Below are 24,623 nucleotides of genomic sequence, written 5' to 3'. Positions count from 1 at the left end.
CTTTAGTCTTCCCATCCACCAAGCATCAAGAGATACAGTAGATAACCCTTTTTCTTTGATGTGAAAGATATCTATTTCTTTGGCGAGATTTTGTGATTAGTTTTGCAAGATAAATTTTCCTGAAATGATGATGGCCAGGAATTCCTCAGCAGCTGAGGAACGCCAAAACTACTCCACAAGCTGGCCAGCTAACTGCGGGTCTACACATGGCTCACTCAAAGATTATGGGAGAGCTTTGAAAAAGTAGTCCACAGTGACCCTTTCTACAATGTGGGTAATTGTGAGAGTTTCAGGCTGGAACCACTTATTTACTGTACCAAATAAACTGGTCATGTATCTTGTAAAGGGTCATGTTTACATGTTCGTTTGTGCACTGGCCCTGCACATCAGGAATGACACAGAGACATTTGACAATCAACTTCTTTTGATTTCTAATTCCCCTACTAGATCAAACCACACTTTCAGGAACCAGTCTGCCTAAATATATCTCAAAAGACTCCAAACATGTATAATGCAAGTCCATCGTTTGTGTAAAGTGATGTGCACTTACAGAGCCACCATTGATACAGACAGCTGACTAGATTGGGGAATTCTGGTTGGCCAGTGGCTGTACCCCCTAAGTTCGAGTTTGATGTTTACTTTTAGCAGCCTTGCTTGCTGTGGTCACTTAATTTAAAGAATATCCAGCAGAATTTCAAGCTAAACAACTAGTTGTACAAGTGATTGGTTTCTTGCTACAGAAGCATTGATCTGCCAGTGGACAGCATTGGCCACTGGCTGGATGGTGCTGATATTTGTAAGCTGCATTATCAGATCCTTCCCACTCCAGCAATTCAAGAGAAACTGTGACCAAGAATTGAACTTCATCCCAATCAGTAGCTGATATCCCCTTTCCCATGAGAAATCTTTTCCTTTTCACAAACGGATCATCAGGAGGCTCTGTATGGCTGATATTGTGGTGAAACCCCTTCCACAGTGGGATGTCAGGACCATGGTCCTGACAATTTCCTGTCTGTGAACCTCATTGCATTGTGGTAAATAACAACTGTTTACAGCTGGGTCCAACTGCTAAAAAAGCAAGCAGCATCTCCTTCCACTGACATCACCTGCCAGCAGTAAAAATATCACCATGTGGTAAATGTCAGAATGTAAATCAGGGAGAGGAAAGCTTTTACGATGGGAAAACACTAACTAAACCATTTATACATAATTGTTGTCAAAATGAAGCACTTTTTTAGTACATTATTTTCACTGGAGTTCCTCTTTTACTTATATCAGCCTTTACATTTTGACACTTTAAACATGCCCACTCCCTTTGCCATGTAAGGCATCACCGGTAGAAGCAGAGTGATAGCACTTTCCAGATCAGAGACAAAAAACATTCAGTTATGTATGTAATGGATTACTCTCTGTTTCATTCTGCAGAGAGATTTCCAGCGTTCTGGGCAGCAAAGGAGAAGCACAGCCTGAATGCAAGTGTTATAGTGGGTTAACTGATCAGTTTTTAACTATCTATTTAATCGCTTTTACTCGCACATATAGCATGTAACATTAAAAAGACTAGTTCATCGTTAAGAAAACATACAGCAACGCTTCACAGCCTACCTGCTGTTCAAAGCAGCTGTGCTTTGTTAGTTTTAACAGGGGTACTGTGTACACCTTGGGGTTAACAGCATGTTATATGATGTGCATGTTAATATGCCAGGGGGGTGAGAAAGTATGTGCTTTCTAGCTTCATTTACATACAGGTGTCAGTAATGTGTTAAAACTTCAAAAGGCTGCTAGCTCCAGTATAATCACTTAAGACACTCCAAACAATTTTTTTTTCCACACAAACCTTCTAGCAAAGAACTTCCAAACCTTTTCCAAGCCATGACATGTTTAAGGTTCCAATACCTAAGACTTCCAGGTGATGCCACAGATTTGAACTGATTGAAACAGTTTGGTGAGCAAAACTTAAAACTACTTTTAAAAGACCATTAATGAGGGTTCATTTTGCACTCTGTGAATTGTGTCTACTGGGAAAAAACAAACAAACCAGCAATACCCTTTGTGCTGATGTCCAGGTCCAGCATGATTAGTATAACCCTGCTGCATGTATAAATATATGCACAGCTAGCATGATTCCAACTGAAGAACTACAGGCCAAAAAAAGAAGATGCTGTGGCTCTATAATCAACATCAAGGACGTTTCCAATCAAGTTCAATGGAGTATGCTGCACTGCTAACAAGCTAACAAAAATCTTCTATCAAGCTGGAAGAAAACTTCAAACAAGTCCAGCAGACTGGAAGGTGTCCCTTTGAAAACCAGATGACTAGATGCGTCATTCAATCTGGCAGATCAAGACAAGTATCCTTGAAGAGGAAGCCCACATTATTATCAGCATAAAACAGAATTAAAGTTTTACCTTATTAGGCATGTATGTCTTAACTACTCTTTTATTTATGACCGGTGAGTAAGAGGTCTTAGGAGAACCCCAGTACTCACAAGTACTCACAGGCCAGAGTACCAATGTCTTTATGGACTTGCCATTATGTTCAGCGTCCTTGTTGAGTTATGTGGGTTTGTGGAAAAAAATTGCTTTTCACAGAAATAAAACCTGCTCTGGTGAAATAGAAAAGCATTGCCAATAATTAACCTTTTGCCAACCGCGACACGCCGATGGGCACGGCCACAGCGGCAGCCCCAGGACCGCCTAACGCCAATTGGCGTAAAGTCTCGGGGCTCTGTTTTGTATGAGATCGCGCGCACGCTGCGCGCGCATCTCATTCTCGGAGGGCGGAGCTCCGCCCCCTCTTCAGTCTCGTAATCGCCGTCTAATTACCCGTACAGCGCTGCGATCAGCAGCAGTGCTGTACTGGGGACAGCCGTGTGACACGGCTGTCCCCTCCTGAGCCACGGAGGTGATCGGCTGTCAGAGGGTGAAGCCTATGACAGCTGATCACAGGGATTGGCCGGCGGGGGGAGGGAGGGGGCTATTCAAGAGGGGGGGAAAACCAGTTTTTATTTAAAATAACAAAAGAAAAAAAACCAAACACAAATAAACGAACAAACACTGGGGGGGGGGGGGGGGGGGGGCGATCAGACCCCACCAACAGAGAGCTCTGTTGGTGGGGAGAAAAGGGGGAGGAATCACTTGTGTGCTGTGTTTTGCGGTTCTGCAGCTTGGCCTTAAAGCTGCAGTGGCCAATTTAATGAAAATGTGCCTGGTCTTTAGGGGGGTTTAACACAGCAGTCCTCAAGAGGTTAATAACATAGCAGGAGCCCAAATTTCCAAAAGGGAACCTTTTTGTCGCAATTTACATTAAAAGTAATGAGGCGCCCCTTTTTACCGAGGTAGTGTATGCACCCAAATTACCTGCTTTACTCTCCTTTCCCAGTCATGTAAACACTCTGCCTACCTTTCTGTCTATGTGGGTCTATTGTTTATGCAAATTTTAGCTTCACCGAGGCACATCCCCCGCACTTCATTGTTGGGTATTAAATGTTATGGGCAACCTCACTGACCAATTTGTTCATGGCATAAATGTGCATGACTTTCCTCAATGAATGGGAAGTTTGCAGAAATGAGATCCCCAAGTTTAGAGGGTCTTGGAGTACTAAAGAAAATTTCCGGTTTGTGCAAGTTTTTCTCTGCCTGCCTTTTGATTGTAATAGCAGTTTAAAGGGCAGCTCAACTTTTTGGTAAACACAAAAATTCTCTCCAAGATGAAACAGGAACTGCAGTGAAAATAATGTAATTAAAAAAATCCTTAATTTTTACAATAATTATGTATAAAGGGTTTAGTCGGTGTTTGCCCGTTGTAAAATCTTTCCTCTCCCTGATTTACACTCTGAAATTTATCACATGGCGACATCTATACTGCTGGCAGGTGATGTCTGTGAAAGGAGATGCTGCTTTTTTGGCAGTTGGAAACAGCTGTTATTTCCCACAATGCAACAAGGCTCTCACAGTGTGATGTCAGTACCTAGGGCTGGCATTACACTGTAGGAGGGGTTTCACCACAATATCAGCCATACAGAGCCCCATGATCATCCGTTTGTGAAAAGGAAAAGGTTTCTCGTGGGAAAGGAGATATCAGCTACTGATTGGGATAAAGTTCAATCCTTGGTTACAGTTCCTCTTTAACAGCAGACTTTGTTGCAGATGTGAGCCTGATTCTTTTCAGCATCCACTCGCATGAACCATTGCATTTCGCTCCTAACAATGATTAATAAGTGGAGACATAAATACTCCTAAAATCCACAGAGGTTGTAGAAATGAAAAATAAGGCATCTAAGCATAATTGACAGATCTGTATACAGCATGGTCCCCAGCATGGGTAGGAGTCACCTGATGCTGGATACATGGGCTTTGCCGGTTGCTTGAACATCAGGCCAAAAAAGCCTTCCCCACCCCCAAATACTCACCAGCTTCCAGCGAGATCTTGTAGACTTCCTTCAGCTTCCAGCGGACTCCTAGCAGCCGCTAGGAGCTGCAGGAAGGCTACGAGATGTCGTTGGAGGCTCGGTAAATATTTGAATGCCTTCAAACCGGCCCAAAACCCCCCAAAACAGTCCCCATTATCCATCAGGCATGCTGGTTAGTTGAGACGTCTGGTTGCCTGAGTTCCCTATAACTGGGACTTTGCTGTATGAACAATTTAATATGTTTCAGGAGGTGGAGCTAAGACTCTAGAAGAATAACCTTAAGCCCAGCAGTTCGTTTTTCACACTTTAGGGTAAAGCAGTAGTAGAAAGAACTATTAAAAACAATGGAAGAGAAACTGTTTTAGTAGGCAAACTAGGATAAAGCCAGCTTAAAATTGTTTTTTTTCTGTTATGACCACAGTTGCCCTTTAATTGCAGTAAAAGTTCTGCATGGTGTCTGTGAGACTTTGCAAATACATGTGCTTCAGAAACTGACATCTGTCTATGAGATGGGCTCCAAATTAATGAGGCTCCCAGAGAATCAGTGGAGCTCACATATCAGGGAATAGCAGCAGGAAAGTGCATTGTTTAATCATGTTTTGTGTCAGTGTATCGAAACACCAAACTGTAATATAGCACCATATGCTCCAGCCTCTGAATTGAGGAATGTGAAAAACTAAACAATTCACACACTTTAATTTGTTAAGAGGAATTCTGCACCTCTCTGCATTTTTTCTTCCTCTTTTAAGCCATGTCAGGTAGAGGTGGGATAAGCGCTCTGTACTAACAATCTGTCTGAAATGCCAATGAACCAATTGACTGCATGCGGCAGAGTCTTGTATTTGAAGCTGCCATCGGCTATTAAAAGGCGTACAGCAGCAAAACAAAGAGAACAGTGAATAAAACAAAGAAACAAGCTGTTCTTTTCAAGAGTTATGCTCAGATTATCTATCTATCTGCAGAAATATAAAAAGAGGAATTCGGGCTGACTGGACAAAGGATTGCAAGCCGTGGTAGGAGTTTGATGTGTGTAATGTGGCTGCCTAGCTCTAATGTCATCAACTATAAACTCACCATGCTTCCATAGTACACCTCACTCCTGTATTACGCTCTCACATTATTTTCAGTTTATCATATGCATATAGGTATATCTCCTACCTATTTTGATGAATGGCAATGCTCAAATGGCCCATCATCCACTGTTCTGAAGCAGAGCATTATGGGTGTTATGTTTGGATAAGCCAAAGTGATCTTAAAATGAATATGAAAACAATAAAAATGGGCTAGAAAAAGCATTGTATGATTTGATTGGAGGAAGGATTAGTCCATTTGTATATGACAATCCTCTTGGTAAGAAATCATGAGGCTCTGTTCACATCTAAAATCGAAATAGCTGACACCAGCGATTTCTAATTTTGTGGGCGATTTTATCCTCCTCTCGGCACTCGGGTGGGTGCTGCGGTTTTTGTAAAGTCTTATATAAGCGCTTTTAGAGAGAGATTTCGTTTTTTCACTTCCTGACATCAGTCAGGAAGTGAACTCTTTGAACCAATGTATTTCACCATGAGCTTGCTGTTTAGTCTTTATTTATTCTTAAAAGCGCCTTAAAAGCGTTTTGCGATTACCCTATACCTTCCATTCAGGCAAAACACCTCAATAATGGTACAGGCACCGATTTGCTGAGTGGATCCGAAACGAACTGCTCAGATGTAAACTCTCTCATGGGGAATCATTGCACAAGCGTTTTGAGGGCGATTTTCAAAATTGCCTGTGCTTGAAAAAAGGCAGAAAATGCCCTTAGTGTGAATGAGCCCTCACAGTGTGATCTTGGAACCTAACTAGGGCATTAGGTGTAGTTTTTGGGTTAACCTGTGTTTGCTGTATGACATAATAATGATTTTTTTAGGCTGTGTTTTTAAAAATGACCATTTTAGGTATCAAAACAGTTTCCTCCATTTTTGCAGGATGGTGTCTATGTAATCTGTGTGCCTGTGCAAGTACAGTACTGCTGCTTCAGCTAGACTTATATTTACCTGCAAGTTGGTGCCCCATGACCATCTGATGTTCTACATGTGAAGTCCTAGTAATATCCTTTAGTTTATGTTTGGTAGACAGTTCACTTGATATATCCCATGCAGGCTGCCATACTGGGATTGGTGCAGCTCTTTATGTGCCTGGAGGATGTATACCACTGCTATGATTAAATCTAGAGTTCTTTATTAACTTGCTGCCATGGTGACACCCAAACCTATTTCCCATCATTAAGAAGAAGTGGACATTCCTTGGGGGAAGCTTATCTAAGAGTCAGTAGTGACTAGGCAACAATCTTTTGAGGTAAGAAGGACCAGCCATCTATTGATCCCTGAAGACTTGCACGGACACTAGATTATTATCTTTTGATCTTTCAGTTTATGCTAATTTTTGAATGAAAGTCTAATGTCTGCACAAATGCTGTGCATTCAGTGAAGTTAACTCAGCCCAGGGAAATGTTGATCATCCTTAATTGATTTTTTGGGCCTATTGCTACTGTATTCATCCACTGCAACTGGCCTTTTCTCCTCTCCTCATTCTTCACACAAAATGAAATTCACTCTTGATCTAGGCCAAACCAAAAGTGCCTGTCTGAACATTAATGTACATGCATTTATACGTGAGATTGTTACACACCAGTTGTCTTATATCTATCGCCTAAAGTATACCTGCCATTCACCAAAATAAAACTGGTGTGCATAGAATATACTTGACACATACTACAGGTGTGCAGCCAGTACCTAGATACTTATCAGTGAGTAATTTGTGTATCATATAATTTCAAAAAATGAGTAACCAATCAGCTTCTTCTCTGAGGGCTTGCTCCCTCCCCCCTTCCCCCGTGTTGCCATTGGATACTCATGTGACGTTTCTCATAACTGCAGCAGTCAGCCAGTTTTGATCACAGAATACGTAGTCAGGTGTCAGAATTGCTTTAAGAATCAACAACAGTATTTTCACAGAAGTGATTCTAGTTGTGGATAACAGTTTGGTTTAGAGCTTGCAGAGAGGATTAGTGCACTAGGTTACAGTAGAAAGGAAGTGCAGTGCCCTGGGGTATTACAAGGTCGGTACTGATTTAGTTTGGTATGCTATGAACTACACGAGGGAATAGAAAGTTAATTACTGTCAATCCTTTTGTCTATAATTAGATCTTGCCAGTAATTTGAGTTTTTTCCTTCTGATTGACATTTAATGGTCTTAAATAAGTGCAACCAAAGGTTTATGTACATAAACGAGAACTCCATAACTTATTATTTATTAAACTGGTCACATAAAACAACTTCATGTAATACAAATAATGAATAGCTATATCTTTGAAAGGTAACTGATATGTACCAGTGGAGAAATGTGTATTTTTGTTTCTGTGTGTGGCCACTACTTCTCTGCCTGCCATAATACAACACAGCAAAATAGCAAACAAATGCTTCTCTGAATATGTAAAAATAATAGAATTCCTTTGTTCTGGCAGGAAGTGTCAATCTAATTTCACTTTTGTGAGATTTCCAGTAATTACGATTTCTCATGTAACCTTCATTTCCCATCATTTGTGCAGGTTACGCAAAATAACGTTTACAGAATTCACTAAAGTGTTTTGAATATATTTTTGCATAAATGAGTATATGTGAGAAAACTCATGGGTATCCATGTGAAAATTAATTTTCACCAATCCATTTAAGCTAATGGGCACAAGAACTCACATTTTTGCATAGCTGTTTATATCTTCAAAAATGTATGGGCAAGCATGCAAAAATTAATTTACCAAATGCATTGACGTTAATGGACATTTTCACATAAATGAATATTTTGTGAAATTATGAGTCAATGCAAAATGACGCACTCTACTTACAATTATGTGCAGAAATTAATTTTGCAATAGTTTTAAATTTTGCATTATGATTTTGTATTGTAATTTCACTGTGAATTTACTACTATACAAAATTTTACCTCGGGCCTCTTTTACACTATATGCTGAAAAGCTGATGCGTTTTAACTTTCCATAGCAAGCAATGCATTGTGAAAAAGCTTTTAGTTAAAACACATATAGTGGGAGACATAGGCCTCAATTCACTAAGCTTTATCAAACACTTTATTAAATGTTTTTTTTTTTTTTTTTCACAATCAAAGTTTATTATAGTAAAAGAGAAACAGTGGTTAAACATACACAGCTTGACATAATCATATCGTTCAATACAATAGCTCAATCCACTTATATAATAAACTAGAAGATGCTTTGTCTTGCATACCACATTTGACAAAATACTACATGTCTGAGGAGATCATCAGGTCATATTCCATTTAGCAGTTCCGTACTCTCACACCGGAGGGGATACAGGACCCAGGGCATGTAAAAGAGCAGGCGAGATTAGCTTGAGAGGGCCTACCACAAGGCTATAGTGGGGGGGAAAGGGTTAGACCCTTCCATTGTCACTCATAAGTTGTTTGTATTCATCTGACTGTTGAAAGTCATTCCAGATTGACCATGTCATAGTATATTGCTCTGACCTGTCTTGTGATGTAAGGATCATATGCTCCATAGTTTCGATCTGTTCTATTCTCTTGAACCAGGATTGAATTGAGGGGGATACGGAAGACTTCCAATGCAGGGGAATCATTGCCCTAGCGGCATTGATAAGATGTATAGTCACCGATTTCTTATAAGCCTTCAGGGGTTCATGTGTATTGTGTAATAAGAAATAGCCGGGATTAAAAGGAATAGGTTCTCCTATGATTTTGCCAATTATTTGGTGAACTGAGGACCAGTATCCCGACAAGGACGGGCATGACCAGAAGATATGGTATATATCTCCCCCGTTTGCTCCACACCTCCAGCATACATCTGGGGATGCAGGGAAGATCCTATGCAGGGTACAAGGAGTCCTGTGCCATCTGGACAGGATTTTAAATCCCATTTCTTGTGTAGTGACATTTAATGAGCCCTTGTGAGATAGTAGGAGTATTTTTTGCCATTGATCTGCTTCAATTTCTTCCCCCAGATCTTTTTCCCATAATTCTTGATACCTTATCTTAGAGGAGACTAATGGGGTTAAAAGCATATGGTATAACGTGGAGACTATATGTCTGTGCTGAGTGAGATTTGTAAGAAGGTTTTCAAATGGCGATAGCGGGGCTGTACATGCATTGCTTTTCAATATAGATTGTAAAAAATGTCTAATTTGGAAATATTGCCAATTAGTGATTGAACTATTCTCATTCAGCAAAGACATTTCTTGCATGGATTTAATCCTACCCTGTATTATAAAATCTTTCACTCTCGGATAGCTTTCCTTACTCCAAGATAAGAGAAAGGGGATATCTTTGGCTGGTGCAAAATCGGGGTTGTCGTTGAGAGGGGTAAGGGGGCCTGGAAGTTTCAATAACCCCAGCTTTGGGAGCCATTTTCTCATAGTTTTCACTGAGGCAGCAATGAGGGGGTTTTGCCAGGATGCTTGACTTTTCGCAGGACAGCTGAACCATCCTAGAGATGCTGGTGTACAATCAGTAGTCTCTCGTTCAATCTCAACCCAGGGCTTAGGATTTTCAGGGAGCGCCCATTCCACCACTCTTGAGAGCTGGGCAGCCATGTGATATTTCTGAAGGTCTGGTAAACCCGTACCCCCCTCTTCTTTTGGCATGGATAGGGTAACTCTTCTGATTCTGGGGGGTTTATTTCCCCAGATGAACCTATTAATTTTTGTCTGGAGGTTCTTAAGGAAACTAGGCGGAAGGTCAATGGGGATACATTGGCTAATGTATAGGAGCCTGGGTGCAAGTTCATTTTGACTGCAGCCATTCTACCGAACCATGACATATATGATTGTTTCCCCCAACTGAGTAAATCCATCTCAAGAGTTCTCCCTATTTTCCCAAAATTGCTGACAAATAGGTCTTTTAAGTTTGGAGTGATGAGGATTCCCAAGTATTTAAATGAGTGTTTGGCCCACTGGAATGAAAAGTTTTCTTTACAAGTTTTAACCACCCCTGCATCAAGGGAGAGATTTAACGCTTGTGATTTGTGGAAATTAATTTTCAGGTTTGAAACCATACCAAATTCTGTGAATTTATGAATCAGACTGGGTAGTGAGATCAGGGGGTTTTGAAGAAAAAACAGTAGGTCATCAGCAAATGCAGCTACTACGTGATGGGATGCTCCCACTGTGATTCCCTGGATGTTAGGATCTGATCTAATGGCGTTTAAGAAGGGTTCCATTGTAAGTATGTAGATAAGGGGTGAAAGGGGGCACCCCTGCCTGGTCCCATTGGTAATAGGAAGTGGTTTAGATAATACCCCATTCACTTTCACCCGAGCTGTTGGATTTGTGTATAAGAATCCAATCCACCTGCACATTGCCTCACCGATCCCCAGGCTTGACAGGGTGGCACGGATATAGTCCCATGCCACCCTGTCAAATGCCTTTTCCGCGTCAGTCGAGAGCATAAATGCTCGAATGCCCTTTTTTTTTGCAAACGCCATTAGGTCAATTGATCGCATGACATTATCCTTTGCTTCCCTGCCTGGGACAAATCCAGCCTGGTCTGGTTTTATATGTGCTGGTATAAATGGGAGGAGACGATTTGCCAGTATTTTTGCTAGTAGTTTGGCGTCAAGATTGAGCAATGAGATGGGTCTATAGTTTGCACAGAACTGAGGATCCTTGTCAGCCTTAGGTATAACAGCAATGTGCGCCTCTAGGAATTGTGAGGAGGGAATGGAACCATCTGTAATTGCATTACATGCGGCCACAAAAGCTGGGGCCAGTTTCCCTGCGTGTAACTTATAATATTGGCTTGTAAAGCCATCTGGGCCGGGCGCTTTCCCTGTTTTCAGGGCTTTGACTGCCAGAAGAAATTCATCTTCTGAAATAGGGGCTTCCATTTCTTCACATTCCGATTGCTCTAAATGTAGGGGTAAAGCATACTTGGAGATAAAATTCTGTAAGCATTTAGATCTAATTGGGCCCGGTCCAGATGCTTGTCCTTGGTCTTGTAGATTATATAGGGACTCATAAAATTGCCTGAATCCCTCTGCGATATCCTCAGCTCTGTACAATCTATTTTGTTTGTTGTCTATCAGGGATGTGATATTGGTACGAGTGGTTTGTTTCCTGAGCGCTCTTGCCAAGTACTTCCCGCTTTTGTTCCCATGCTCATAGAAAATCTTTTTATAAGCTAGCAGTTTACGTCTGGCGTCTGAGTAGAGTAATTTATCCAGGTCTGTGCGCGCTTTGTTTAGTTCTTCCATGTTTGATATGGCCAGGGATCTCTTATGGGCCCCTTCCAAGCATTTTATTCTTTCTAATAAGCTCCTACTCCCTTCCTCCCTCTCTTTTTTCAATTTGGAGCCTATCTTGATGAAGTGGCCCCTCATTACTGCCTTGTGTGCTTCCCAAATGGATATTTGGGATGCTTGTGATCCGTTGTTTAATTGGAAGTAGTCCTCAAGGACTTCCATGCTTTTTTGCACTCTGGTTTTGTCCGAGAGAATATTAGGATGAAGCTTCCAGGACCATGTTGTAAATGTTTTGTCTGGAGTTGTGAGGGTCAGGAAAATTGGTGCATGGTCGGATATTGACTTAGTGCCTATTGTAGCTTTTTGCACGAGATTTAAGTCTCTTTGGGCTATAAAAAAGTAGTCAATTCTGGAATACTTTTGGTGGATGGGGGAGAAGAAAGTGTAGTCCCTTTCATTTGGGTGTGTGATTCTCCAAGGGTCCACCAGCGTCAAATTTTGTAGTTTGATTTTGATAAATTTCAAGGCTTTGTAGGAGAGCGCTGATGATCCATTGGAGCAATCCTGCAAGGGGTTCAATGGGACATTAAAGTCCCCACACATGATCAGGAGGCCTCTACTAAAGCTTGACAATTTTGTTAAGGTTGAGGCTATGAAGGATGGTTGTTTTTTGTTTGGGACATACACATTTGCTAGTGTGACCTCTTTGTTAGCTAGCCTCCCCCTCACAAATAGGTAACGACCTTCTGGGTCCACCTCTCTTCCCTCCTCAATGAATGCGATATCTCTGTGGAGGAAGATAGACACCCCTTTAGTTTTAGATGTGGGGGACGTAGCATGAAATGCTAATGGGAATTTGTAGTGAAATCTCTTTGGTATATGGTTGGTACGTAAATGCGTTTCCTGTAGGAATGCAAAGTGAGTTTTTTCTCTTATCAGATAGTCAAACACTACAGTGCGTTTTTCTGGCGTATTAAGGCCGTTTACATTGAGTGATATCATCCTCCACTGAGGCCCTCCCTCTCGAGTTGTACCTCTTGGGTTTTCGACTGCCATTTTACCGCTAGTGGTACAGGATGTTGTTTGGGAATGAAATACCCGCCCTCCAACCAGGAAACTGTTAGCAATTAAGAGGAGGAGTATGAGCACAAGAGTCAGAGAGGGGATTTTCCGGTGTGAGAGTGGGTGTACCCCAGACATATATATTCCAATGCTTGCGTAAGCAATTGAAGAAAGTCCCACGTGGGTGCGATATGGAGGGTCGCACACACCACCTAAGTGGGTTTCACAATGTCAGTGTATTATAGATACACTGTGTGGGGGGCTCGGAAGACGTGCCAGAGCCGTTTATAAAAATCAAAGTTTTAACAGTATTAACAAATAACAAGTAAAGTCTAACAAGTTTTAGTCTTAAAGTCTACTCATAGTTAACCGCTGTGTCCGCTATTCTACAGCTTCTTTTCGGACTGGGCCAAGTGTCCAGTCATAGCCAGGCATACTATTATCCAAGTTTTAACTGCCCAACAGAGGCAAGAGAGCATAACGTTTAAGCATTGAAAATTGGAGGTTAAAGAATATCAATACTCTGTTTATAAAACTGTAAAGTACGCTACGCTAGGGGGGGAGAAAAATAGCATCCTGAGATCATAACCTTGTTCTTCATATTTATATTTCTGGTACGGACAGTTACCTTAATGCTCCACTAACCACCCCATTACCACCTATCTCTCATTACAGCCGTAGGGGACATATACTGAGAGGCAGACATTAGGACATCGAGTAAGAGGCATGAAGTGGGGGTATTAGAGTAGTGGGAGGACACAGAAGGGAAAGCATAGGGGATAGACGATAGAAACAGGGATACAGAGCCCACTCACAACAGGGCACTTCCATTTTAGCGTTGCAGGCATATAGTAACAATATCTACCTGTTAAATGAAGTGCCCTGTGGTAGGATGTATGAAAAAGGGAGGGGAGACAGAAGCATTTAAGCATATGAGGGGGCGCCTCTTTCATCGTATAACAGATATTACATTCCTTATGCCTATTTCACTCTCGTTAGTAGGGGCCTTATCTCTAAAGTATGTAAGTAAAGCTATGCTCTTTTGAAAAAGCCTAAATGTGTGTTATATAGCAGATTCGGGTATATCTCTATCCCTTTTAAAGAAGCAAGAATATTACAGTTTATGAAATGTCATTTAAACAGGCCTGATATTAGCAGTCACATTACCATGTTTCTCTCATGGGTTTAGTAAGGTAGATCAGAGTATATATAAATCAGTATCAGTGTCAGTAAAGCTAAAAGATCGCATGCGAAGCATGGAGTGTGTTCATAGTTACCAGTTCCTTATTTGGGCAAAAGGGGAGAACCAGAAATTTGTCCATGAACATCATGCAGCGGGCCATGGAACTGTCCGTGTGAATAAAAAAAAAAAAAAATAACCCCCCCCCCCTATTGATCTCAGAGATATTGGGCAAAAAGAACATTAGTCCTCCTCCTCGGAAGATCCTGAGTCTTGCCGCGAATGGTTCGAGTTGGTCTGGGATCTAGACTCTCTGCTTCTGGATCGCTGGCGGACAGCAGCCGATTTAAGTCGTGATCGGCGAGTGCTGGTGGATGCAGTGGTCTCTGCTTTTTGAAATGGAGAGGCATAGTCCCAGTTCGGTAACTCTTGTGCTGGCAGGCCCAGATCTTTACAGAACGCATCGGTGTCAGCAGCCGATTTTAATACGAACACTTTACCTCCAGTCATGACAGATAATGAAAATGGAAAGTGCCAGCGGTACATTAAGCCCTTATCTTTGAGAGCCTGCAGTAAGGGTTTGAGCACACGTCTCTTCGCCAGCGTTAGCGGTGAAAGATCTTGGTATAATTGAATGGGAGTGTCATTAAACAGTATGGCGTCTTGCGCTCTTGCTGCCTTCATGATTGCCTCCTTCAATGGAAAGGATTCCAGGCAACATATAATGTCTCTGGCTTTGTCAGCATCTGATCCTCTCGGGCGAAGAGCCCGGTGTGCTCGCACAAAAGCTATATTTGTGTCTACAGCTCTCTCCAGCAGGTTATTGAAGATAGAAGTTAGGGCCTCCTGAATTTTCTCCTGCGTCACTCCCTCCGGCACCCCCTTTACCCGAATATTGCATCTTCTCCCTCTATTATCTAAATCCTCAAGTTGTCTAGCATGCTCAAGAAGTCTGGCATCATGGGCGTTCGATGTCTTAGTGAGGGATTTGAGCTGCGTGGATTTCTGTTGGTCTGCGGCCTCTAGAGCCTGTAGTCTCGGACCCATGGCAGCAACGTCTGCTCGGACTTCTGATATGGTGGTAAGCATATATTTCTTGATATCATCTGCTATACTATGCATATCAGCTAGTGTAGGGGCTCTCTGCTTATTGTTTACCTTCGGGTCTGGCTCGGGCGGGGAGGGCGGTGTGTTGAGATTTTCCTCCGTCGGCGCCATCTTGGAGGCTTTCGTACTGGTCTTGTGTGGTCGAAATATCTCTGCGACAGTCTTTCCAGTCTGTGTCTGGTTAGCCTTGGGGGTAGCTGGAGTGTTCAGGGTGCTGCGGGTGCCCGGCATCGCTCGAACCGTCGGCCCAGATTCGCTGGATTAGGAGCAGTAGCGGACACGTAGCGGGAGAGAGGGATTCAAGCGGCCATCTTCTAGCAGCGTCAAGCCACGCCCCCCTTTATTAAATGTTTGATAATTTACCTCATGGGTAAAATCTAATTTTGTATTCACTAAGGTGTTATAGATTTATTGAACATTTTATCGATAAAACATTCGATAAATATATAACCTTAGTGAATTCAAAATTAGATTTTACACATGAGGTAAATTATCAAACGTTTGATAAAGTGTTTGATCAAGCTTAGTGAATTGAGGCCATAGTGGGAACTGAGCCATATGGAAGCATGGGCAATTACTTTGAAAATCAGTTGTCCTTTCGGTTATAACTGAGAGGAATTGAATTAATGTAAAATGACCCTTATCACCAGAAAGTAGGGGAAGGCACAGGCACCAACACATTGAATCAATCCTATGTATATTATACAACCTTGCTACTTTAGAAGCACAGGCTGCTGCCACTGAAAGGCTTTTGGTGATTGCTGATATTTAGCTGCAATTCTTGGTTCAGAAGCCCAACCATATCTCCTCCCTGCTGCCACTTACTTGCCTTTTTTTCTGGCCCACAGAACTGCCTGACTGCAATGTTCCTCCCATGCCAATCAAACCTCGTCCCAGTTCCCATATTTGTTAAAAGTAAAATAAGATGGCAGCTTCCTTTAAGTGTAGATTTGCTTTAACTGTGGTAATCTGGTGTACTGTACATCTGCTAATTTATGTTGTTTCTGCTGACTCTGCTGCAAAAATATAAACAGGGCTTGTTTACACCTAGGGTGTTTTCGCCTTTTAAGCGCCAGGGATTTTCAAAATCACCCTAAAAGCGCTTGTGCAATGATTCCCTATGAGAGTTCTCACATATGAGCGGTTCGATCTGATCCGCTCACCAAAGCGATGCCTGTACAATTTTTGGGGCGATTTGCCTCAATGGAAGGTATAGGGAAATCGCAAAACGCTTGAAAAAGCGCTTTGTATAGCGATTTCCACAGCCCTTTTAAGAATAAATACATCGTATTTATTCTTTTCTGGGTCAAAGAGTTCAATTCCTAACTTGCGTCAGGAAGTGAACAAACAAATTGCTTTGCAAAAGCGCTTAGAAAAGCACTTTACAAAAAAAGTAGCACGCAGGAGGCGCTAAAAAAAAATCACTCACAAATTCGCAAAATGCTGGCCTCAGCGATTGCGATTTTAGATGTGAACAAAGCCTTAAATATGTTTGTTTATGGAGATGATGTGAGATCTAAAGGTAGTAGGAAATTATATTCAGAAATAGCACAAAAAGTACTACAATATTGGATTTTCCCTCTCCCTCTATTTTTTCTCGAACACAGTTTTAATTAAAGGAGTATTACAGACTTGGATAACACACAATAAAACAAGTTATTGTTCTCACAGTTGTGATTTTTACACAGATGACATTACTTGTAGACAAAAGCAAGGCCTCCCAGCCCGTAAAGTATCATTGCTAGGAACTGTCATAGTACATACCGTAATTCAATTCATTTTTTAATTGATTTTGATTAAAAAAAATAAACTGTTCTATGGTTATGCAGACCTGTTTAGGTACTGAATTTTGCAAAAACAAACTTTACAGATGATAAGATTGAACATACACATAGCATTTTACAGTGTTCTAAGAATATACTGATTCTATCACAGCTCCTAAAAGACCAGTGGTAGTAATCTGAAACTAAAGTGAAAAACATACTCTGTTTACCCTCTCAGTAATAATTCATGAAGAAATGATCTATAAAGGTTATTATATTGTGGCTAATCCTAGAGCAGAGAGAGAACATTGAATATACGGTAGTTCCACTTTAAAGCTCCTTTATATATTTTAAATGGTTTGGACAGAATCTCCAGTAAAAAAAAAAAAAAAGCTAAATTAAAGTGTGTTCTGAAATATGGTAAATTATGTTGGAATCAGTCAAATAAGAAACAGTTCAATGTTTTGGACAAACATTTTTGTTTCAAGAAAACTTTTAATTAATGGCTCTGCAGGTGGTGATATTTGAACTTTAGAAAAATGAATATGCGCTAATGGACAAAGTAATAAATAACAGACGTGGTGCGCTAGCCACAGCACACTGTTCTATTGCAAAAAAGTCACTCAAGGGAAGAGGCTGCGCACAATGCTGAATTTAGAAAGATAAACGTCACCATAAATGTCACCAATAGGAAGGTATTCCAGGTAAAGTCCACAAAAGCAGAACCACCGTAGAGTTCCCCCACAACTTGAAGCAGTCTCTTAATATTCGGCCAACATGTCACATGTAAAGGAAAGAAGGAAAACACATAGGCCTCAATTCACTAAGCTTATCTCCTGTCTTTAATAACTCTTCTAGAGTTGTTACCATGGTGATAAGGCATGTAGTATTCAGGAAACATTTTACCTCAGGCAAACCTAAAGTTAACTCTTCTGTCTTTAAGTTAACTCTTCAATCCTTAAAATAACTCCAGAGTTAAAGACAGGCTTTATTAACTGCGTGTGAAAATAACTACAGAGGAGGTAAATTAACTACAGAGGAGGTAAAATAACTACAGAGGAGGTAACTTAACTACAGAGGAGGTAACTTAAGGAATGAAGAGATAAGATAACTCTCTCTTATGTGGAGGTACGTTTTCTCTTGCCTTATTATCTCCAGCATGATCTTAGTGAATTGAGGCCAATGTGTAATCAGCTTCAAAGCAATTGTCCGTCACCGCTCCAGTGTGCAAAACTCCACTTCCCATAAACACTTTTATGTGCGGTGCCCATCAATAGACCCATACTCACCCTCTATAACCTCCACAAATCCAGAGGTGGGGTTCATATGCATATGGGGCTGTACAACCCGGCAACAGACCATCAGTGATAAGCCACTTCAATGAGGGAAGATCACAAAGGCTCTACAACTAAAAAGCTTCTCATATCATAAATATGTTTAATAAAATATATACAAAAGTTATCAGATTGCACTCACAAAAGGCGTAGTTCAAAAGTCATTGTACATGTAATGAAGTAGCAGTCCCGGGTCCCGCTCATATGCATGCCGCCTCAGATCCAGCCTCCGGCATACTACTTCCCGACAGCCGGTCACGTGGGACGTAGCCGTGGCTACATCCCACGTGACCAGCTGTCGGAAGTAGTACGTGGTGACGGACAATTGCTTTGAAGCCGATTATGTGTTTTCCTTCTTTCCCTTACATGTAAAGTGTTGGCCGAATATTAAGAGACTGCTTCAAGTTGTGGGGGAACTCTACGGTGGTTCTGTTTTTGTGGACTTACCTGGAATACCTTCCTATTGGTGACGTTTATGGTGACGTTTATCTTTCTAAATTCAGCATTGTGCGCAGCCTCTTCCCTTGGCCTTGAGTGATATTTGAACTTTGGCATGGTTGAAATGGGTCAATTTTGTAACAGAAAAAAGTAAAAGAGATAGACACCCCTAATACAACAAGTGAGTTATTACTTATGTGAGTTATTACTTAAATGATAACAAGTGAGTTATTACTTAAATGATAATTTGATTTGCTTATAAGTATGGTCTTTGGTGTTATTATTATTAAGACGTCTCCAGACTGTACTGCTATCCATTGGTCTCTTCTTTTGTATGTAACAGAATACCATTTTTTTTAACATGTTAATTTATAGTGATTTGAGCAACTCATCATTTTAAAGTATTACCTTGTTTTTTTACTGCATTCTTTAGTTGTTCATTGTAATGCCTTATAAATATACCAGTTCTTTGTTGATCTTACATCTTTATTCATATGTATTTCTCTAGTGGGGCTAGCATTTACCCAGAGAGGTGCAAGGAAAAGGGAACAAAAGTGGAGCAGCCGTCCAGATCAACCAATCAGGTTTCAGCTGATAAAGAAAGAATTCTGCTCTGGGCAACTGCTTCACTTTGCACCAGTCCTCCTTCCACCTGCCTTGATAAATCAGCATCTCTTTCTCTCTATGTATTTATATTCTAATGTGTTTGTATTTCAGATCGGAGCTTGTAAATAAAGAACGAAAGTTTAAAAAGGAGAACAATTTGACAGAAAGTGGAATTGTCAGGACAGGTAAATAATTTATACTATTGGCTGTAACCACTGGGTTACTCACATATTTTTTGAATGTATGCAAAAAGGGTGCTGAATAAAAAAGAGCACCCAGTAAAGCTGCGAATGTTTTTGTTTTTTTTTGGGGGGGGGGGAATGATAAACTAAACTTAACCCTATTCTCACACTGAACCCCTCCTCTACCGATGCCTAACCTTAAAGCCCCCACGGCTAACCCTAACCACCCTCCATGGATAACCTTAATTATATACCCCTACCGGCTAACCGTAACCAACCAACCACCCCTGATGGCTAACTGTAACCGCCCCCCACCACCACCAATCCAGCACAAAAAGGAAAATGATAATTTTAGTGTGCTGCGGGCACCCAAATTTTCCCTCAAAAACAGTATTTGAATGGGCCCCTCTGGCGGCACCCAAACTTCCGCCAATAGCGGGCACCCATATTTCTTAGCCCCAATTTTTCGGTCATGTAAGTCTTTTAGAGCATTCTTGGAGCTGTTACAGAAATGACTACTAACCTTAAAGCGGATCCGAGATGAAAAACTAACTATAACAAGTAACTTGTCTATATATCTTATCTAAAGTTTAGATGGTTTACACAGCAAATCAAGCTGCAAACAGTTTTAATAGAATGTGATTATTTATTCCTGTGATACAATGACAGCAGTCATGTTGTTTGTAAACATTACACAGAGGCAGGCTTATCTGTATCTTGAGCCATCAGCCTAATCCCCTCTCCTCCTCCCTCCTCCCCTCTGCCTCTGCAATCAATCGCTAGTAACACCTCCCCCTCCTCCTGCCCAGACTGAGCTCTCATGAGCCCTTGGTACTGCCAAGGCTCTCTGAAAACCTGTGGGCGTGGCTTTTTTTTAGTTTATAGGGAATTAGAGTATTAAAACAAAAACAAAAAAGTATTTGGCTTGAGGAATGCCCTATAAACAATAGGAAAGGAACACAATTATGCAATGTGTAAAAGTTTACCTCGGATCCACTTTAAAGGACATCTTAAGTGAGAGGGGTATGAAGGGTACCATAACGTTTTCCTTTTAAATAATACCAGTTGCATGGCAGTCTTGCTTAAGTTTCATGCCTGGATCACAAACCTAAAAAAGCATTAGGCAAATCCAGTCAAACTTCAGTCAAACATCGGATTTGCATGCTTGTTCAGGGTTTTTGGCTAAAAGTATTAGAGGCAGAGGATCAGCAAGACAGCCAGGCAATTTGCATTGTTTTAAAGAGAACCCGAGCCCGTCATAGAAAAAAGCATACTACCTGATTCAGAAGGGTTGCCAGATCAGGTAGTGTTTATTGCCGCCTCTCCCCGCTGCTCCTATCCGCTGTTTTCTAAACTATTAGTTTCACTTTTGTGACTCCTGGGGTCAGGATGCTGCAAATGCAGGGACCCTTCACTGGCTGCCAGTTACACAAAGGTTACAATTTAAAATTCTTACTCTCACCTACAAAGCTCTCCACAACATAGCTCCTTTCTATCTAAATCAACTTATTTCCAGATACCATCCTACACACAATCTCCGCTCTGCTAACGATATCCTTCTGTCTTCTTCCCTGATCACCTCTTCCCACTCCCTCTTGCAAGACTTCTTGCCTTCCTCTCCCCTCCTCTGGAACACTCTCCCTCAACACATCTGCCACTCACCCACACTTACTATTTTTAGGCGCAATCTAAAAACACCTCTTCAGGCAAGCATACTCTCCTACCTAGGACCCTGCCTACTAACCACCATTTCTACCACTCCACACACAGCTTCCATTTACCTACTGTCCTATACCTTAAATGTTTAGACTGTAAGGCCAGGGCTCACTTCCCCTTTTGTCTCACAATGCTGTGTAATGGGTGTACATACCCCCCACCTTTTTTAAATACATGTAGTCAATTTGTTCACTGTATTAGCTGTTATAAACTCTTGTCTTATATCAAGTGTTGTATTGTATACTCTGTATTGTTATACCTTGTATGCTATTGTACAGCGCCACGGAAGATGCTGGTACTATAAATCAAAAATTATAATAATAAAATGCAGCTCTGTACTCTCCTCCAAGAGAACAGAGTAAAGATTGACGAGCAAGGGGAGGGGGAGAAGCGGAGAACAGTCACAGAGAGCCAATGAGAAGGCTCTTAGAGGCAGGAAGGGGGCGTTATGCAGGAGTTCCTCTCCTGCAAGGGATGCCCCTTCCATGTTAGTCTGCAGACAAAGTGGGCTAGCACGGTAAAGGGGGACTGTCAGTGATGCGGAGAGCATGTCCTTTAGATGGGAACATGCCTCTGTGTCCCTTTTCTTATATATATATAAAAAAAAAGCCTCTGGTACACTTTAACCCCTTTCCGACTGCTAATGCCGATAGGCATCGGAAAGGTGGCAGCCCCAGGACCGCCTAACGCTGAAAGGCATCAAGTCTTGGTGCGGGGTTTTGCAGGGGATCGCACGCGCAACCCCACTTGATCATCAGTCTAACAGCGATTAGACTGTTAGACAGCAAAACTGAGGTCTATTTACATTGTACAGCGCTGTGATCTACGCTAGCGATGTACTGGGGACAGCCGTGTCTCTCTGCTGTCCCCTGGAGAGGCTCAGAGAGCAATTGGCTCTCATAGGCTGATGCCTATGAGAGCTGATCGCTGTGATTGGCTGGCGGGGGGAGGGAGTGAGGGGAGGGAGGGAGAAATTAAAAAAACACGACGATTTTATTCAAAATAAATTAACAAAAAAAATTGATAACTGGCAGCAGCGATCAGAGCCCACCAAAAGAAAGCTCTGTTGTTGGTGGGCAGAAAATGGGGGGGGAGGGGGGGGATTCATTTGTGTGCTAATTTGTATGGCTCTGCAGCGACCTATTAAAGCTGCAGAGCCCTGAATTGCAAAAAATAGCCTGGTCACTAAGGGGGTATAAGCCTACAGTCCTCAAGAAAAATAAATATGGTAGCTTCCATGTCCCTCTCACTTCAGTTTTTCTTTAAAACTCCTTAGCCTCTATTCAACTAGCTTGTCTCCTGCTTCTTCTCCCAGGAGAAAGTTTTTATCTTATCTGTAAAATAACTTTTCAGCACCAGCAATTGAAAAAAATACTAGAAAGCAGGAGAAAAAAAGTAATAACAAACTTATTTTAAGTTTTTGGGTTTTTTTTCGCTTGCAAGGGGCTTTAAAATGTATTGACAATGTGTGAAAATATCTTCTGTGAGAAAACATAATATAAAAGTTAACTGAATAAGAGCCGTGGTCCGTGTTCATTTAACTTTTCTCCTGAGTTTTCTCCCAGGAGATACATTTTCATTTTATCTACAAAATCACTCTTCAGCATATTATCACTTGAAAAAATAATACATAGAAATAACAAACTAATAATAAACTAACACATTCTTAATGATTAAAATAGTTCACTGGAAGACTAGCATGTCTTGATGCCTCAGTGTGAACACAAGGCTCCAATTAATATGGCTGAAACCTGTAATTGCATCACCTTTGATTGATCATTAGCCTCTTGATGCTTACATGCTTTAAGATAGGTATTTTTTCACCCCGTTCAGTACTAGCCATCTCTGTAAGGGGGAAATGTGGGTGCCCAATAAACTGCAAGCCCTGGGGCCGTCTGCTGTGCAAACTGCGGCTACAAATAGCAGGAGCTCAGGCCTCCAAATTCCCCTTATGGCCATAATTCATATGGGCGCCTATGCCAGCGCCCAAACTTCTGCCGTGCCATAAGTGCCCAATTTTTCCTGTGTTTTTTTTTGCCGAATGTGCTATTGGCCAGCAAAATATGTGGTGCTGGCATTATGATGGCACCTGCTTTGCATAGGTAAATTCTAACTGCGTTGGAGCAGAGAAAAAAGGCCTTGGACAGATTCTGATAAATTAAAGCGGAATATAACCCTGCATTTCAACTTTGCTCTAAAACATTATTTACAGTATATTATATGCAACCAGCATTTTTTTTTTACTAGACCAGCATTGGAAGGGTTACACAGGGCTTTAAAGTTCCTGGAGATTTCTGCAGACGCATCCGAACTTGAGAGAGATACATTTTGTTTACATAAATGTATCTAAGTGTTGAATGTGACTCATCTCTCTCACTGAGAAGGAGTTGAAGGACAGCCAAAGAGTGTGTAACATTTCTAAATATATACATATAACTAAATAGAATGTAAATATCTGAACGTCTGCATATCTCTCCACAGAACTTAAAACCTCTGTGTTTAACCCTTCCAATGCTGGTCTAGTAAAAAAAAAATGCTTTTTGCATTTAATATGCTGTAAATAATGTTGTAGAGCAAAGTTGAAATGCAGGGTTATATTCCGCTTTAAGGTGATAACATTTTTTCCTTGTAAAGTTAGCCATTTATGAGTCAAATCCATCCCTATCCGATTGGATTGGATAGTGATAGATTCCGACCCTACACGGTAAACTCATTGTTTTGCTCAAGACAGCCATCGATCCCCCAACATGTCTAATCTGACTTTTGATTGATAAAATGTCTAAAATCAATTGAAAGTCAATCGATCGGATATGTTGAAGCAATAGATTACTGTCAGATTCTGTCAAGGTGATAGAATCAGTCAAAAATGGACCAGAAAAATTGAGGCGTGCATGGCCAGCTTTAGTAAGATGTCAGGTGGTCACACTAATGCCATGGAGCAGGCTATAGTTATGTGTACATTTAAGAAAACTGCCATATTCTCTCTTAATGTGGCATTGAAGCGAAAACTTGTGATATAATAAATTGTATGTGTAGTACGGATAATTAATAGAACATTAGTAGCAAAGAAAATAGTGTCATATTTTTATTTTAAGTTCTATAGCTTTAGTTTATAGCATTGCATCATTCTCTAATATTTGACATTTACAAATTATACTCTGCATTTTAAACTATGAAACAGAGAAGAGCTAATGACCCTTTGAACTTCTATGCAGTAAAATCTTATCTGAAGTAGTCTTTCACTGTTTATTTATGTATAAGTAATTCAGAAAATAGCACTGTAGCCAACCAAGTTACAGAGGCGCTTGGTTTCACCTAGACCTGCATTTGCTCTATACTCCTGTCTATATTGCCTAATGAATCAGGGTCATGCCTGCGAAATGTGTTGAATTGAATCTTGGAGTATATAAACAAACTATATCATTGTATAATACAACATTCTTGTGTCTACTTGGAGGAGGTAAGTCCACCACTTCCTCCTCTATTTTTCACATTTTTAGCTATTTTTATTCTATTGATGCCTCTGTTCGATTGCATATTAACCAAGTTCAGTCGAAGAGCTC

General features: G+C 41.1%; 1 protein-coding gene across 2 annotated transcripts in view; it reads left to right on the top strand.

The window, feature by feature from the left end:
- The window catches only part of MORN1 (MORN repeat containing 1), a 565,248-nt gene that overhangs the window by 526,004 nt on the left and 14,621 nt on the right, over positions 1–24,623 (top strand). For both annotated transcript variants that reach the window (XM_068240670.1, XM_068240672.1), the window contains exon 13: positions 19,274–19,347. In XM_068240670.1, the coding sequence (XP_068096771.1) occupies positions 19,274–19,347 (74 nt within the window). Of the gene's footprint in view, positions 1–19,273; positions 19,348–24,623 lie in introns of those variants that run through there.

The sequence above is a fragment of the Hyperolius riggenbachi genome, chromosome 6, assembly GCF_040937935.1.
Source record: "Hyperolius riggenbachi isolate aHypRig1 chromosome 6, aHypRig1.pri, whole genome shotgun sequence".
NCBI lineage: Eukaryota > Metazoa > Chordata > Amphibia > Anura > Hyperoliidae > Hyperolius > Hyperolius riggenbachi.
The sequence above is the reverse complement of the archived record's forward strand: the minus strand, read 5'-3'. Positions and strand labels throughout refer to the sequence as shown.